This window comes from Theropithecus gelada, chromosome 6 (assembly GCF_003255815.1).
Source record: "Theropithecus gelada isolate Dixy chromosome 6, Tgel_1.0, whole genome shotgun sequence".
Classification (NCBI taxonomy): Eukaryota; Metazoa; Chordata; class Mammalia; order Primates; family Cercopithecidae; genus Theropithecus; species Theropithecus gelada.
Genome location: NC_037673.1, coordinates 150,744,891 through 150,758,789, shown reverse-complemented (window position 1 = coordinate 150,758,789; position 13,899 = coordinate 150,744,891). Strand labels below are relative to the sequence as shown.

Sequence of the window (13,899 nt, the reverse complement as noted above, 5' to 3'; positions counted from 1 at the left end):
TGGAAAAAAAAATCAGAGGTTTTTTTTTTTTTTTTTTTTTTTAAAGTCTGTCCATGTAGCCTGGGACTGGGCTAGCCTTTCAGTAACCATATCAGTATCACACAAAGCCAGCCCCAGTCTCCTGTGAGTCTTCATTCCTCTACCGAGAGAATGGATTTTCCTCTCAGAACGAGCTCAAAGATCTTCCTGACTTCTGCAGTGGAGGGTGTCCTCCCTCTCGTCCCCTCACATGGCTTTCTATCACTCCCTTGCTCTGCAAGCCTGCCTGATGGAACCCTCGTACCTGTCTCCATTTTGCCAAGGACAGTGGGGCCCACCTCTGCCTCCTGAAGCAGACCCTGCAGAGTTACTCCTGACCTCAAGCCTTCCCTGGGAGTCTCGCACTGCTGACTTGTGCAGAATCTCATCTCAGAGCTTGCAAATGGCCCAAACAATGTGCTGGAATGTATATGGATGGAGGGTGGGCTGGGAGTGCTGAGAACCCAACATTTTCTTCTTTTTTTTTTCCTTTCCTTTGAGACAAGTTCTCACTCTATCACCTAGGCTGGAGTGTAGTGTCATGAACATGGCTTACGGCAGCCTTGACCTCCCAGGCTCAAGCAATCCTCCCACCTTAGCCTCCCAAGTAGCTGGGACTATAGGAGCGCAGCACACCACCATGCCCAGCTAATTAAAATAATTTTTTTTTTTTTTTTTTGTAGATATGAGGTTTCAGTGTGTTGCCCAAAGCTGGTCTTGAACTTTTGGGCTCAAGCAATACTCCTGCCTCGACCTCCCAAAGTGTGAGAATTACAGGCATGAGGCACTGCGCCTGGCCCCTTCTTGTAACTTTTCCTGGTTACAGAAGTAATACATACTTATGATGAACACATTCAATGTTATAGACACACATTAGGTAGAAAGAGACGGCTATACTCTGAAGCCCTCCCACCCCCAATGGCCACTAGGGACAAAGGCTTCATGGCACTGTGAGTCATTTTCAGAAGTGAGATGGGCTGGGTGCAGTGGCCCATACCTGTAATGCCAGCATTTTGGGAGCCCAAGGCAGGAAGACTGCTTGAGGCCAGAAGTTCAAGACCAGCCTGGGCAACATATGGAGACCCCATCATTACAAAATATTAAAAAATTAGCTGGGAGTGGTGGTGTAGACCTGTAGTCCCAGCTATTTGGGAGGCTGAAGTGGGATGACTGCTTGAACCCTGGGGTGCTGAGGCTGCAGTGAGTTCTGATCACATCACTGCCCTCCAGCCTGGGCAACAGTGTGAGATCCTGTCTGAAAAAAATGTTTTTTTGTGGAGACCTCCAATTTATTTTATGTAATATTTTCTCATTTAGATATGCTCTAACTTATTTATCCCCAAAGGACGTGCATTTGGGTCATTTTCAATCTTCTGCTATGGTAAGTGACACTTCAGCAAATAAATCTTTGCTCATTGCTGTCTGTCTTGGATAAACTCCTGGGCATGGAATTTCAGGTCAAAGAATGTGCTTGCTCTGAAATGTAATGGATTTTGCCAAATTGCTATCCACAAAAGATAGATCCACTTACACTGCCCCAAAGCCTACATTTTTCTCACTTAATTTGGTCACATTGTCCTGGTTGGATACTTTCTGTCTCCTGTATCTCATAGTTGGAGATATCCTAACTGTGGCCTCCTGGGGACACTGTGCAGTTTCCTTTCTGCTCATCCTGCTGCCTCCACCCCTAATCCAACACAACCGCTCATATCTGTGTGTATCAGAGGGCTTTCCACACAGCATCTCATTTGATCCTATCTTGCGGGGTATGAAGGAAAATCGTATCAGCACAATCTGGGATGTGAGGACTGGAGGTCAAACAACTGGTCCAGGGTCCTAGGACGGAAGGAGAGCCTCCTTGCTGAGCAGCTTTCCCACCATACACCATTGTCCAAAGATGGCCTCCTAAGTCTGGGAAGGGTAGTATCAAGGAGGTTTATCAGTTGGAAGTGATGCCACTAACACACTAACAGTTACTGCAAACACTGATGTGGGCCAGAGACTGGGTATACAGAGGTGGACAAAACCTCCTGCCTGTCTCCAGGGAGCACGCGGATATGGGAGTGCAACATGGGCTGGTTCCCAGGCAGCATGCGGAGCCATCTATATAAGCTGAGACTGGAAAGATGAGTGAGGGTTGGCCAGACTAAGGAAAGGCATTTCAGGAGTGGACAGTGTGGGCCTGCAGAGAGGGGCTGGCCCATAAGCCTGGATCTTACATGCAGTCTTGTCTGGCCGAGTAAGGTAGACATCTATGGTTTGCCCTTCTCCACATCCATTCTCCCTTCTGGGCACAGCACCTGGACTTTCCTTTGGGTAACTAGCCCATCCCCAACTTCCTGGCTCCAGGATGGGCATGTGACTGCAGGTGAACAATCGCAGTATTGTTCAGGGATGGGCATGGGGCCAGCAGGTCAATGAGACTCAACCTGGGGACTTGTACAAGATGATGGGAAAAGCAGACTCTCTTTTCACGGGCTGCTGAGGATCTCCATGAGAAAAAGCCCACCTAAGAGGGAAGCCAGCTCAGATGAAATATGGCCTAGGCATTGAGAGAGACCTAGCCCAAGTGAGATGAGTGAGTCCCTGCATCCAGCCCAGCCTTAGGGTCTATCCTGGAATTTCAGTTGTGTGAGCCTATCAATTCTGGTTTTTGCTTAAATCAGATTGACCAGGGTTTTGGTTATCTGTAAGCAAGAATCCAGACTAATGCAACGGGATAAGAGGAAAAGGGGGAAGGAAGAGCAGCAGGGCCAGCTCATGAAGCTAGCTGGAGGCTAGGCTATGGAGTTAAAGACTTGTCCAACCACTAGAACCGGGAAGATTCTGACTTCCATGTGAGAACTTTGCTCTGCTGAGAGAGACAGCCAGAGAAGGAGGGAGGGAAAGGGAAAGTTAATGACTTTTCTAGAAATTTCAGAGCTGTTGGAACACTTTTTGGGGGTTTTCTCATCAGGATAGACAGTCCGGTCTGGAATTAGCCCTCAGCCCTGAAGGTACATGTTGATTGATCTTAATTTCTGAAAATACACTCATGCCTTTCAGACCGGGCTTCTCTCTGTCACCAAGAAAAGGGATGTCTTAGCAGAGATGAACCAGAGGGAATTTGGTCCTTCGTAAATGCCCGGTTCTGGCTGAAAGAGAACACCTGCATTCCAGCAGGGCGCTGCCAGGGATGAATGGGCTCACCTGTTCCCCTCAGCCCTGCAGGCAGCCTTTCTACAGGGTCCTGGGAGACAGTGCACTGGCAGATGGGCTGTTGCTGGCTCCAGGAACTCTCCTTTTCCAAGCCAGGAGAGAGAAAGCCCAAGGAGAAAAGTCTCCCTTCCGGACCTCAGGAGCCTCCTCATTACACCATCTCATTTCCTCCGGAAAGTGACGGACATAATTGGATCAAATGGAAATGTAAGCCAGCCTCCTTCCCCCTCCCGGGTGAGAGACTTCCAATATGGCTTCATTACCAAGTCTATTGTAAATAACTAGAGAAAAATGCCATTTGTTCTGCCATAATTGCCTGATGAGCATCAGTGGAGGGGTCTTTGAAACACATAGAATGAAATCATTTGGGGCTGGTTTAGAAATTCCTCTGTGCAAATCTTTCTCCATTCACTGTTCTCCACAGAGGGGGTTTCTGAAGGGGTCTTCTAGACCAAGGAGCCAGTTAGGAGCTTGGAGGCTGATTCTGGCCAGGGACACACTGACTTGGAGTATTCAGCCACTATTTATTAACTGCTGTCAACTAAAGAAAAAAAAATGAAGCTTTTAAAGAATTAAAATTAGTTTTACTTAGAAGTCTTGTTGAGGATTATAGACCAAGGCCTGTAGCCTAGGAGGAGGCTTTTAGAAAGGTTCTCTCAGACTCCTCCAATGTCGTATTTTAGTTTATACATAGGTGGTGGTGAAGATTTAGTATGTGTAATATTACATCAAGGTTTGGGTGTTAGAGTACATCTGGTTATAGATTACAGAAGCATAGTCACTAATCTTGTTGGACGTTATTTTATGAGCAGAGAAAGGCGAGGACTAGGGTCATTTATCTTTGAGGGAATGTAGTGACTCAGGCAAGGGACATGGGGGGCCATGCGTTCTATCCTGTTTTGCTTTTAAAACATCTTTCCAGATTGCTGCACAGTGTCCCGGAGTCAGGGGCTTTGTGAAATTCTCCTGGCAAAGGGAAATGGGCAAACATGGCCTCTTACATTTGCTACTTTATCTCACAAAGTTTTTGGTCATAAATTAATTGTCTGGTTGTGTTGATAAGACTAATATTGATTGCCTTCTGTAGTTAGGAGGGCTCTTGTTTAGGAAGGTTGGTAATTTTTAGTTATAGTTGTATCAGACATAGTGTGTTTTTTAGCCTTTTCTTGGAAAATATGTTTTGGATTGAATTTAGTTCTCATTAGTATGTGTGGGGGGTTTTTGATAGGGTCTTTTTTTTGTATTTAATACAATATTTTAATAGGATTATTATGAGGACATTATAGATTCTATACAGTAATATATACTTCATAGTAATAAAGTCTGTTGTAGATTGAAAAAATATGATATTTAATAAAATTGGAATATATATTTGTATACTTTTAATTGTATTATTTTTTATACTTATATTTATTAGAGTCTTTTTAATGAAAACCAATGTTGGACTAGAATTTATTGTAAATGCCTTTAGACAAGAATTTAGAATAATTCTAAATAAGTGACAAAAATAGAATAATCACAGTTAAAATTTGATAAAAGTTTTTGATTTTTTTTTTGACACAGAGTCTCACTGGGTCACCCAGGCTGGAGTGCAGTGGCACGATCTCGGCTCACTGCAAGCTCGGCCTCCCAGCTTCAAGCAATTCTTCTGTCTTCACCTCCTGAGTAGCTGGAATTACAGGCACACACCACCACGCCTGGCTAATTTTTGTATTTTTAGTAAAGATGGGGTTTCACGATGTTGACCAGGTTGGTCTCGAATTTAGTTATTTTATTATATGTAGTATTTTAAAATGATAACCAGAATTATGACTGACAGTGTTATATCAGAACTACTAGACTTTTTTTTTTTTTTTTTTTTTTTTTTTTTTTTGAGACAGAGTCTGGCTCTAGACTTTTATACATTTTACATAGTTTTAGAATATTTATAATTTATGTAAATATAATTTTAGAAAGGATTTAATACAATAATAAAAATTATGACTCACAAAAATTGGTCTCATAGTGCCTTTTCTGTGCTGGGCCAGGCTTTAGGTACCTGGGATGTGGCAGTGAGTGAAACACAAGAAGATCCCTCCCCCACTGACTACACTTTGCTGGTAAGCTTGGGATGCCTCAGAATGCATATCAACACCCACCTGGGGCAGCCCTTACCAATGCATCACAGTTGGCCAGGCAGGGAGTAGAAACCGATTTGCTATCTCTCTCTCTCTCCTTCCCTCCCTCCCTCCCTCTCCCCCTCCTTCTCTCTCTCTCTTTCTTTCTTTCTTCTTTTTTTTTTTTTAAATGAGATGGGGTCGTGTTGTGTTGTCCAGGCTGGTCTCAAACTCTTAGGCTCAAGAGATCTTCCCACCTCGGCCACTGTTCCTGGCCCTATTTGCCACTTCCGACTTAGACTGTTATTAATTCCATTAACTAAGAGGTTGCAGAATATCCAAGTAAATTAGGAATAATCCCAGAAGAGGCAAAAAAAAAAAAAAAAAAAAAAAAGAAAAAAAAATCCCAGAAAGGGTGAGGCAGAGGTCCATAAAACATGGCAGGTTTTCAGAACAGTCTGGGTATGATTTAAACAACAAAAAAAATAGGTCAGAGCATGGGCTTTGGAGTCAAGCAGACCGGCGTTCGGGCCCCAGTTCTGCTTCTTCTGGCTGTGTGAGGCCTTGGTCTCAGCTTTGCTTGCCTTCCTGGTAAAACGGGTATAATAATGGTACCACTCTCCTAAGGCTGTTGTGAGGATTAAACCAGTCAGCATTTGTGAAGGGCTCGGCACACTGTCCTGTTAGCTATGATCAGGACTGAAATTCGCTTGTTACACACTGGAGTGGATGCGCCATTGTTTATAGCTGGTGTCTGTTCCGACTGTATGTGCTTGTGTCATCAGAGTTGTTACATATTTTGAATATTACCCTCTTACGTGAATATTAATTTTATTTGAGGGGGCTGGTCTCCTTATGGGAGACAACTTCAGAACTCTGGTGGTTAAAATAGATATAAACTGGCTGGGCACAGTGGCTCACACCTGTAATCCCAGCACTTTGAAAGGCCGAAGTGGGTGGATCACCTGCGGTCAGGGGGTCGAGACCAGCCTGGTCAACATGGCGAAACTCCATCTCTATTAAAAACACAAAACATTAGCTAGGCGTGGTGGCGGGCACCTGTAGTCCCAGCTACTCAGGAGGCTGAGGCAGGAGAATTGCTTGAACCCAGGAGGCAGAGGCTGCAGTGAGCCGAGATTGCACCACTGCACTCCAGCCTGGGCAGCAGATTGAAACTCCATCTCAAAAAAAAGAAAAGAAAAAGATATAAACTGCTTTGCAAACCTAAATAACATCAGTAGAATTCTAGGTTTTTTTTTTTTTTGGCTAATCAAGAATTTATGTTCTTCAGTTCTGAACTACCCAACCACTGTTGCAGATAGTAATATTAATGTGTCAATAATAATCTTCAGGATAATTTATTAAGACGCACCTAATAAGCATGGTCTCACTTAATCCTCTCAACAACTCTGTGAGGATTAACATTTCATTAAACCCATTTTATGGAAGTAGAAACCGAGGCTCAGTGAGGTGACGGTTCCTTGCCCAAGATCACACAGCTGGCAGGACATGGCAGAGCTAGGATCTGATCTTGGCACTCTAGCGCCAATACCAAAGCCTTAATTCACTGTGCCTGACAATGGTCCTTTGCATTGAAAGTTGAGGCCTGACTCGGGGGCATCAGAGTTGTGTATTCACAGGGTCATTTCAGTAATGGTGTTATCTGTCCCTCGTGGGTTGGGGATATGCCTTAGCCAGGGGTCTAAGCTGTTAGAAGCTGACTCTGACAAGCCACAAGGGCATGGGTCGAGCTAACCCTCCCCTCGGAAGGTCCAAGCCTTCACTTGAGAACAAGACAGACTCCCACAAATAAAGTGGAGAATGCAGCCTTGGAAGTTTGCATTCTCCACTTAGGTTGCTTAACTAGTTATTAGTTAACTCTCCACTTAGTTTGCTTAACTAGTTATTAGTTAACTAGTAACTCCTTTACCACTACTGTCAGAAAGCTTCTAGAGCCCATAGGCTGGTCAAGTAGGTTACAGTAAGTATTTACTCACTGAAACTTTAACAATTTCTACCAATTATTAATTGCTGGTCATGTTCCCAGGTTGTGTGCTAAGCACTTTCTAGACATGCTCGCACTTAATCTTCACGATAGCTCTGTAAGCTAGGTAGTTATCATGATTCCCTTATTTCAGATGAGGAAAGAAAGCTCAGGGGGGTCATCTAACTTGCTCAAAGTCAGACAGCTACTGATGATGGAGTTGGGATCTGAATCTAGGCCTGTGACTTTACAACTGGAGCTTATGCTCACTGGTCTTTGTCAAACTCCTAGAGCAACAGGTACAAAAGGGAAAACTTGAGGGGGTGACCGAGAGCACTCCTCTAGGCCTACGTATCCTGTTTGGCCTTCCTAGCTTCTCTGGCCCACTGCTTATTTGCTGGATATCTCAATCTCAGACCCGCCATCTTGAGTAGAAACAAGACCTTATTCCAACATCTTAAGAAGACACAAGGCAAATGCCAGTCAGAGCTGTGGTGAAGACCAGCCTTTGGCAGCTGGAGGGTACTCCCCTTCCCTCCCACACGTCCCCGCCGCACCACAACAAAGAGTGGCCCATGAGCCCCTGTCTTCTTCACCCGATGGGCTGAAGGGCTGTAGAACCCTGAGGCCTCCAGTCTTTCCAAGCTCAGGCAGAAGCTGAGGCGCCTACTGGGACAGGCACTCAGGAGGCTGTGCCAAGAAGGGGGCGTCCGGAGGGCTGGCTCACCTTGAAGGAGATTTCATACTGCTCCCCTCCCCAGATCTCCAAGCCTGGGTCATACCCGCCCAGCTCCCAGAACCACTTCCGATCCACGGCAAACAGTCCACCGGCCATCACGGGAGACCTGTCAGAGAAGAAGAACACCGCGTGAAGGTGCAGATGTCCTGGCCGCGTGCTCCCTGATAACGCCGTTCCCCCAGTGATGGTGTTCCATGATGCCCCCTGAACACAGCCCAAGTGTCTTCCAGGGAATCCAAGGCCCTTCCAGGCATTCCCCTTTCTTGCCTACAACTTCCTTTCATAAGAGCTACATTTTAACCAAATGGGACCCGAAGTTCCTTTACACAATTAACACCTAAGAGTACTTGTGAAATGAAATCACAGTACTTTGTCCACATGGGACCTGTAGCTGCATCATAAATATGTACATGTTAGTCCTCTCACTAAATGGTCCAAGTTGGTCTCTCCAAGCGTGTCTGTTACAGAATCTCTTAGAGAGATGAAAAAATATACAGCTTGCTGGGCCCCACCTCAGACCTGCTGAAACAATCCCCGCGGGAGGGAGCCTAGGACTCTGTTTTTGAACATGCTCCTTTGACAGTTGTTATTCAGCAGGCCTGGCATGGACGTTTGTTCTGCTGCGGTGTTTACAGAAGAAGCCACCGTTTCTGTCTTTTCAGTTAAACTGGGAGATAAGATTAACTCCATTCATTCATTCTCTCATGAGTTTGTTCATCCCGTGCCAGTTGTGAGGGAGGTGCTGGAAGAATCTCGAGGTCAATCAGTCCTTCAGGGGATAGTGGTGTAGTGGGGCAGCCCCCTCAAGACAGAGGGTGCATAAGGGACTCTGGGAGGTACACACAGAACATTATAGGAATCTGAAAGGAGTGTGTCTGTTTCCAGCTTTTGGGGTAAGGAGGATGGCTGGGGCAAGGGTCAAGGAATGAGGCTCAGGGGAGATGGCATTTAAGTGGTTTGGACAAGAGGAAATTTGGGGGAGGGAAAGGCACTGAGGGGAGGATAAAACAACGTCAGCAAGGACACAGAGACGACAAATCATGCAGTACCCACGGGAACAGGAAGTCCGCCTGGCACCATGCTAAGTGAGGAAACGTCATGCTGCTGACTGCTGGCGTCCCCCAGGGTATCTCACGCAAGACTGGCACCTGGTAGGGGCCAACCAGCGTTTGCTGTGCGCAAATCTATCACAGTGGCTACATCCTTGTCTGGCTCCACTGGAAAACTCCAAACCCTCAAATCCAAACATTCCAGCAGCAACCTCCATTCCCCCTCCTGGTCCTTGGAAGTGCAAACTCATGGGAAGTGGGCTGATCGAAAAAAGCCCTTAGTCAACCCACAAGCTGCCCAAGCAGCTCATCCTTCCAGTAGCAGATGAGCCTTTACAGCACAGGCAGGACTCCTTTAAAAGGGGAACCCCTGAATATTTACTGAGGGCTTGAATATGCCGGGTGCTGTATTGAACTAATTCATTAATAAAATGAATTTACTCTTCACCTCGACCTCATGTGGCAGGCCTCATTATCATCACCATTTTACACATGCACAACTGGAGTGCAGACAGGGAACTTGCTCAAGGCCCCATGGCTACAAAGCAGCACTGCTGGGATGTGAATCTCTAACCTAAGCCACAGTTCACACCCTCGCCACCACAATATACTGCCTCCAGGCAGGCAGGAACACTGGAGGAGCAGGTGATGCATGCAAAGAACAGGGCATGAGAACTGGGAACCCTCACTCTCATTTCTGCTTTCCTTAACCTGCTGTGTGACCTGAGATGCAGTGTTTAACGGTTAACCCTGCGCTGCCCAGGAAGGAGGCCACTGGCCACAGGTGATGACGCCGTACTTAAAATGTGACTGGTGTGAACTGACATGTGCTGTGAGTGTGAGATACACACCAGATTTCTAAGACTTAGGATGAAAAGAGTATGAAAGAACTCAATAATTTTAAAGTGTTGGTTACATGTTAAAATGATAATATTTGAGATATACTGGTTTAAATAAGATATATTATTAAGATGAATTTTGCCTGTTTCTCTTTACCTTAAAAAGATAGTATCACATATGCGGCTTGTATTATATTGGACAGTGCTGACTTAACCTCTTTGAGCCCTATTCCCCATCTAAGCAACAGAGTGATAGCTATACTTCCTATCCCACACTGCTAGTGATATGTTGGCTGCGTCCCCACCCAAATCTCATCTTGAATTGTAGTTACCATAATCCCCAGGTGTCATGGGAGGTACCTGGTGGGAGGTAATTGAATCATGGGGGCAGTTACCCTCATGCTGCTGTTCTCATGATAGTGAGTGAGTTCTCATGAGATCTGATGGTTTTAAAATGGGGCTTTTTCCTCTTCGCTCAGCACTTCTCTCTCCTGCCGCCTTGTGAAGATGTGTCTGCTTCCCCCTCTGCCATGACTGTAAGTTTCTTGAGGCCTCCCCAGCCATGTGGAACTGCAAGTCAGTTGAACTTCTTTTCTTTATAAATTACCCAGTCTCAGGCAGTTCTTTGTAGGAGTGTGAGAATGGACTAACACAGCTAGAATAGTTCTAAAAGTACCCACTACTATAAAGAAATAAGGTATTGACTCCCCTTTGTCTTCTGGAGATTGGGGGGGTCCTGGTTTTTTTTTTTGGCTGGAGCCACAAATCTACTGCCTGGAAAGGCTGACAGTGTTTCTGACTTGGTGCTTCATGGGAGACTGAAATCGAGGCTTTGCACATGAAAATCAGCCTGGGTCAAAGCAGGGGCAGGGGCCGAGGAGCTGCGTGGAATAGGTAGGATATCAGCCGTAAGGCATTTGGGATGCTTGAGGCTTTGCCTCCAGAGAGGCCTCTCTGCCCAGCCTGTTCCGGTTTCTGCTGTGTTCGGCAATACTAGTAACAATTCTGAGGGTCCAGTGTGTGCTACTCACTTTACTGACACCATCTCTAGCTCTCACAAAGCTCTAATATTAGTCTCCTTTTCGGATGGTGATATTTGAAAATCAAAAATGTTAAATAATCTGCTCATAGTGAGTGGATAAGCTATTACTGAAAGTGGGGTCGGCCATTGAAACCATGTCTTTTAAACATCCTTGCACCATGCTGTGCCTGTAGATTGCCCACTTGCTGGGCACTCTACCATCAAGTGGGAAGGTGGGAAGCTGTGTAGAAAATGACCAGAATTTCTCTAGTGGCCACTTCCGAGGGTTCTGTCCAAGTAAAAAACAGAAGAGAGACTTCTGGAAGGAATCATGGGAGAGGATGGAGGGCCCCTCAGAAAGCATCTATGCCAGTGACTGTCAACCATGGCCACACATCAGCATCACCCGGGAGCGTTAAAACACAATGATACCTGCATCCCACCCCCAGACTCCAGTGTGATTGCTCTTGAGGGAAGCCTGGGTGTGTTTACAAGCTCCCCAGGTGATGGGTCAACAGCCAGTGCTCTCTGGTCAGGCCAGCTACTTCAATATCCAGATGAGGAGGCTGAAGCCCCAGAAGACACTAGCTGGGCCTTTGCTACTGGCCAGCTGTATGACCTAGTCTTAACCTTTCCTTACTGTGCAACGAGGACGACGATGGGCCAAGACCTGTCCTTAAGTACCTTTCAATGAGTCTGCTTATTGCAAAGGTTCAAACAATAAAGGAGGTTCCATTACCCCCTTGGTTACCCTGAAAATTCCATTTTCTGGAGCAGTCTATTCTACCTCAGCCTCTGCAGTCATGTCAACTCGGACACGTTTTGTTTCCTCTCTGAACCACAAGGCCTCCATCAGTCAAATGAGGGTAATTCTACCAACACCTGAGGATCCTACCTTATTGTGAGGATCATGCACAATAATGTCAGTAGAAATTGCTTTGCCAACACAGGCCAGATGTTAGTTACTGCTGGTGTTGGTATTATTCTACAAGGATTTAGGTCAACTGAGGTTTGATTCTGAGGTATACGGAAGGTGGAGCAGACTGCATAATGTGATCGTGGCTAAATCATATCTTTGGGCCAGAAAGGGATCTAATAGTAGTGATCCACTGTGTTTAAGATAAAGGAGGCTTGGCCGGGCGCGGTGGCTCAAGCCTGTAATCCCAGCACTTTGGGAGGCCGAGACGGGTGGATCACGAGGTCAGGAGATCGAGACCATCCTGGCTAACACGGTGAAACCCCGTCTCTACTAAAAAATACAAAAAAAACTAGCCGGGCGAGGTGGCGGGTGCCTGTAGTCCCAGCTACTCGGGAGGCTGAGGCAGGAGAATGGCGTGAACCCGGGAGGCGGAGCTTGCAGTGAGCTGAGATCCGGCCACTGCACTCCAGCCTGGGCGACAGAGCGAGACTCCATCTCAAAAAAAAAAAAAAAAAAAAAGATAAAAGAGGCCAAGAGAAGACCACAAATGTTTGACCTGCTGCTGGAGACGTGGAATCCACTCTTGCTCTCCACTCTTGGCTCAGGCTGGTCCATTGTCCTGGCCACCTTTCATTTCCTCAAAGAAGCCCAGCTCTTCCTATCTCTGAGCCTGCCCTGGGGCCCATAGTGTTAGGGGTTCCTCTCAGGAGCCCTGGGTACGTATGTACCATGCCCACGAAGATGGCTGAGCTTCCAACAGCCCTGCTTCTCAGGTGGGGAGGGTAAGACACAGAGAAGTGTGGTTCACTGGGGGCCAAACTGTGGTGAGAGGTGTGACTCCCCATTTATGGCAGTGTCTGAATCTCCGGAACCTGTGAATATGTTACCTTTTGTGGCGAAAGAGACTTCACAGATGTGATTAAGGTTAAGTACCTTGAGGTGGGGAGGTTATCTTGGCAAGCCTGATGGAATCACATATCATTAATGTAATCACAGGGCTTGTAAGTAAAAGGAGGCAGGAAAGTCAGAGTCAGAAGGAGATGTGATGAAGGAAGCAGAGGTGTGAAGGAAAGTGGGGAGAAGGAAACAGATCTGAAGATGCTACACTTCTGGCTTTAAAGTTGGAGGCAGGGGCTATGAGCCAAGGAATGTAAGCATCCTCTAGAAGCCAGGAAAGGTAGAGAAATGGATTCTTCCCAAAGCATCCAGAGGGAATGCAGCCCTGCCGATGCTATGATTTTAGCCCAGTAAGACTCATTTCAGGCTTCTGACCTCCAGAGTTTTAATCATCAATTTGTGTTGTTTTAAGCTTCTAAGTTTATAGTAATTTATCACAGCAACCATAGGAAACTAATACAGCAGGAGAGCTTGGGCTTGGGCTTTGTATCCAGAGATCTTTTCCACAACTGTTGCAGGAGAGCTGGAACAGCTCACAGGACAGCTGCAGGGACGGTGAGCCTACTATTGGGGAGAAGCCCTTTCCAGAGCTTGGAGCACCAGAGAGGGGCTGGGCTCTATTTCCGTCTTAGCCACTCACAGAGCTCCTCCTTCTGGAGCCTTAGTTCCTCATCTGCAAGGGGTTGAATTCTTCATTGGTAGGTTCCTTCCAGCCTTCACATTCTAGGATGCTATGAGTCCAGTCCATCACCCTCCCCCAGCCTGCAAACTTCTGCTGTGGGACAAACTGTTATTTTCCTAACACTTCCAACTGGGTATAACGGTATGATGGGAAAATTGGCTCCAGAAGCAGGCAGACAGACCTGCATTTGTACCTAGTGACCTGGGCAAATTACTTAGGCTCTTGGAGCATTGGTGTCCCCATTTAGAAAACATGGATAATAATTTTCACCATATATAGTTGTAGGGGGTTGAATTGGATCGGAGAGTAATGTGCTTAGTACTGGGCTGGGCACCTGGTGACGATGATGGTTATAATTGCATGCCAGGCTTGAGGAAGAGAGCATGAGAGACCACTCACCCCTGCTGGCAATGCTGGCAAACTGTGCAGAAGTGGGCAAGGTGGAGACCAGCCTGGT

General features: G+C 46.3%; 1 protein-coding gene across 2 annotated transcripts in view; it reads right to left on the bottom strand.

Moving 5' to 3' along the window:
- GALNT10 (polypeptide N-acetylgalactosaminyltransferase 10) overlaps nucleotides 1-13,899 on the bottom strand; it is a 230,396-nt gene that overhangs the window by 27,167 nt on the left and 189,330 nt on the right. For both annotated transcript variants that reach the window (XM_025387915.1, XM_025387916.1), the window contains one exon: nucleotides 8,024-8,141. In XM_025387915.1, coding sequence (XP_025243700.1) covers nucleotides 8,024-8,141 — 118 coding nt within the window. The remainder of the gene's footprint in view (nucleotides 1-8,023; nucleotides 8,142-13,899) is intronic.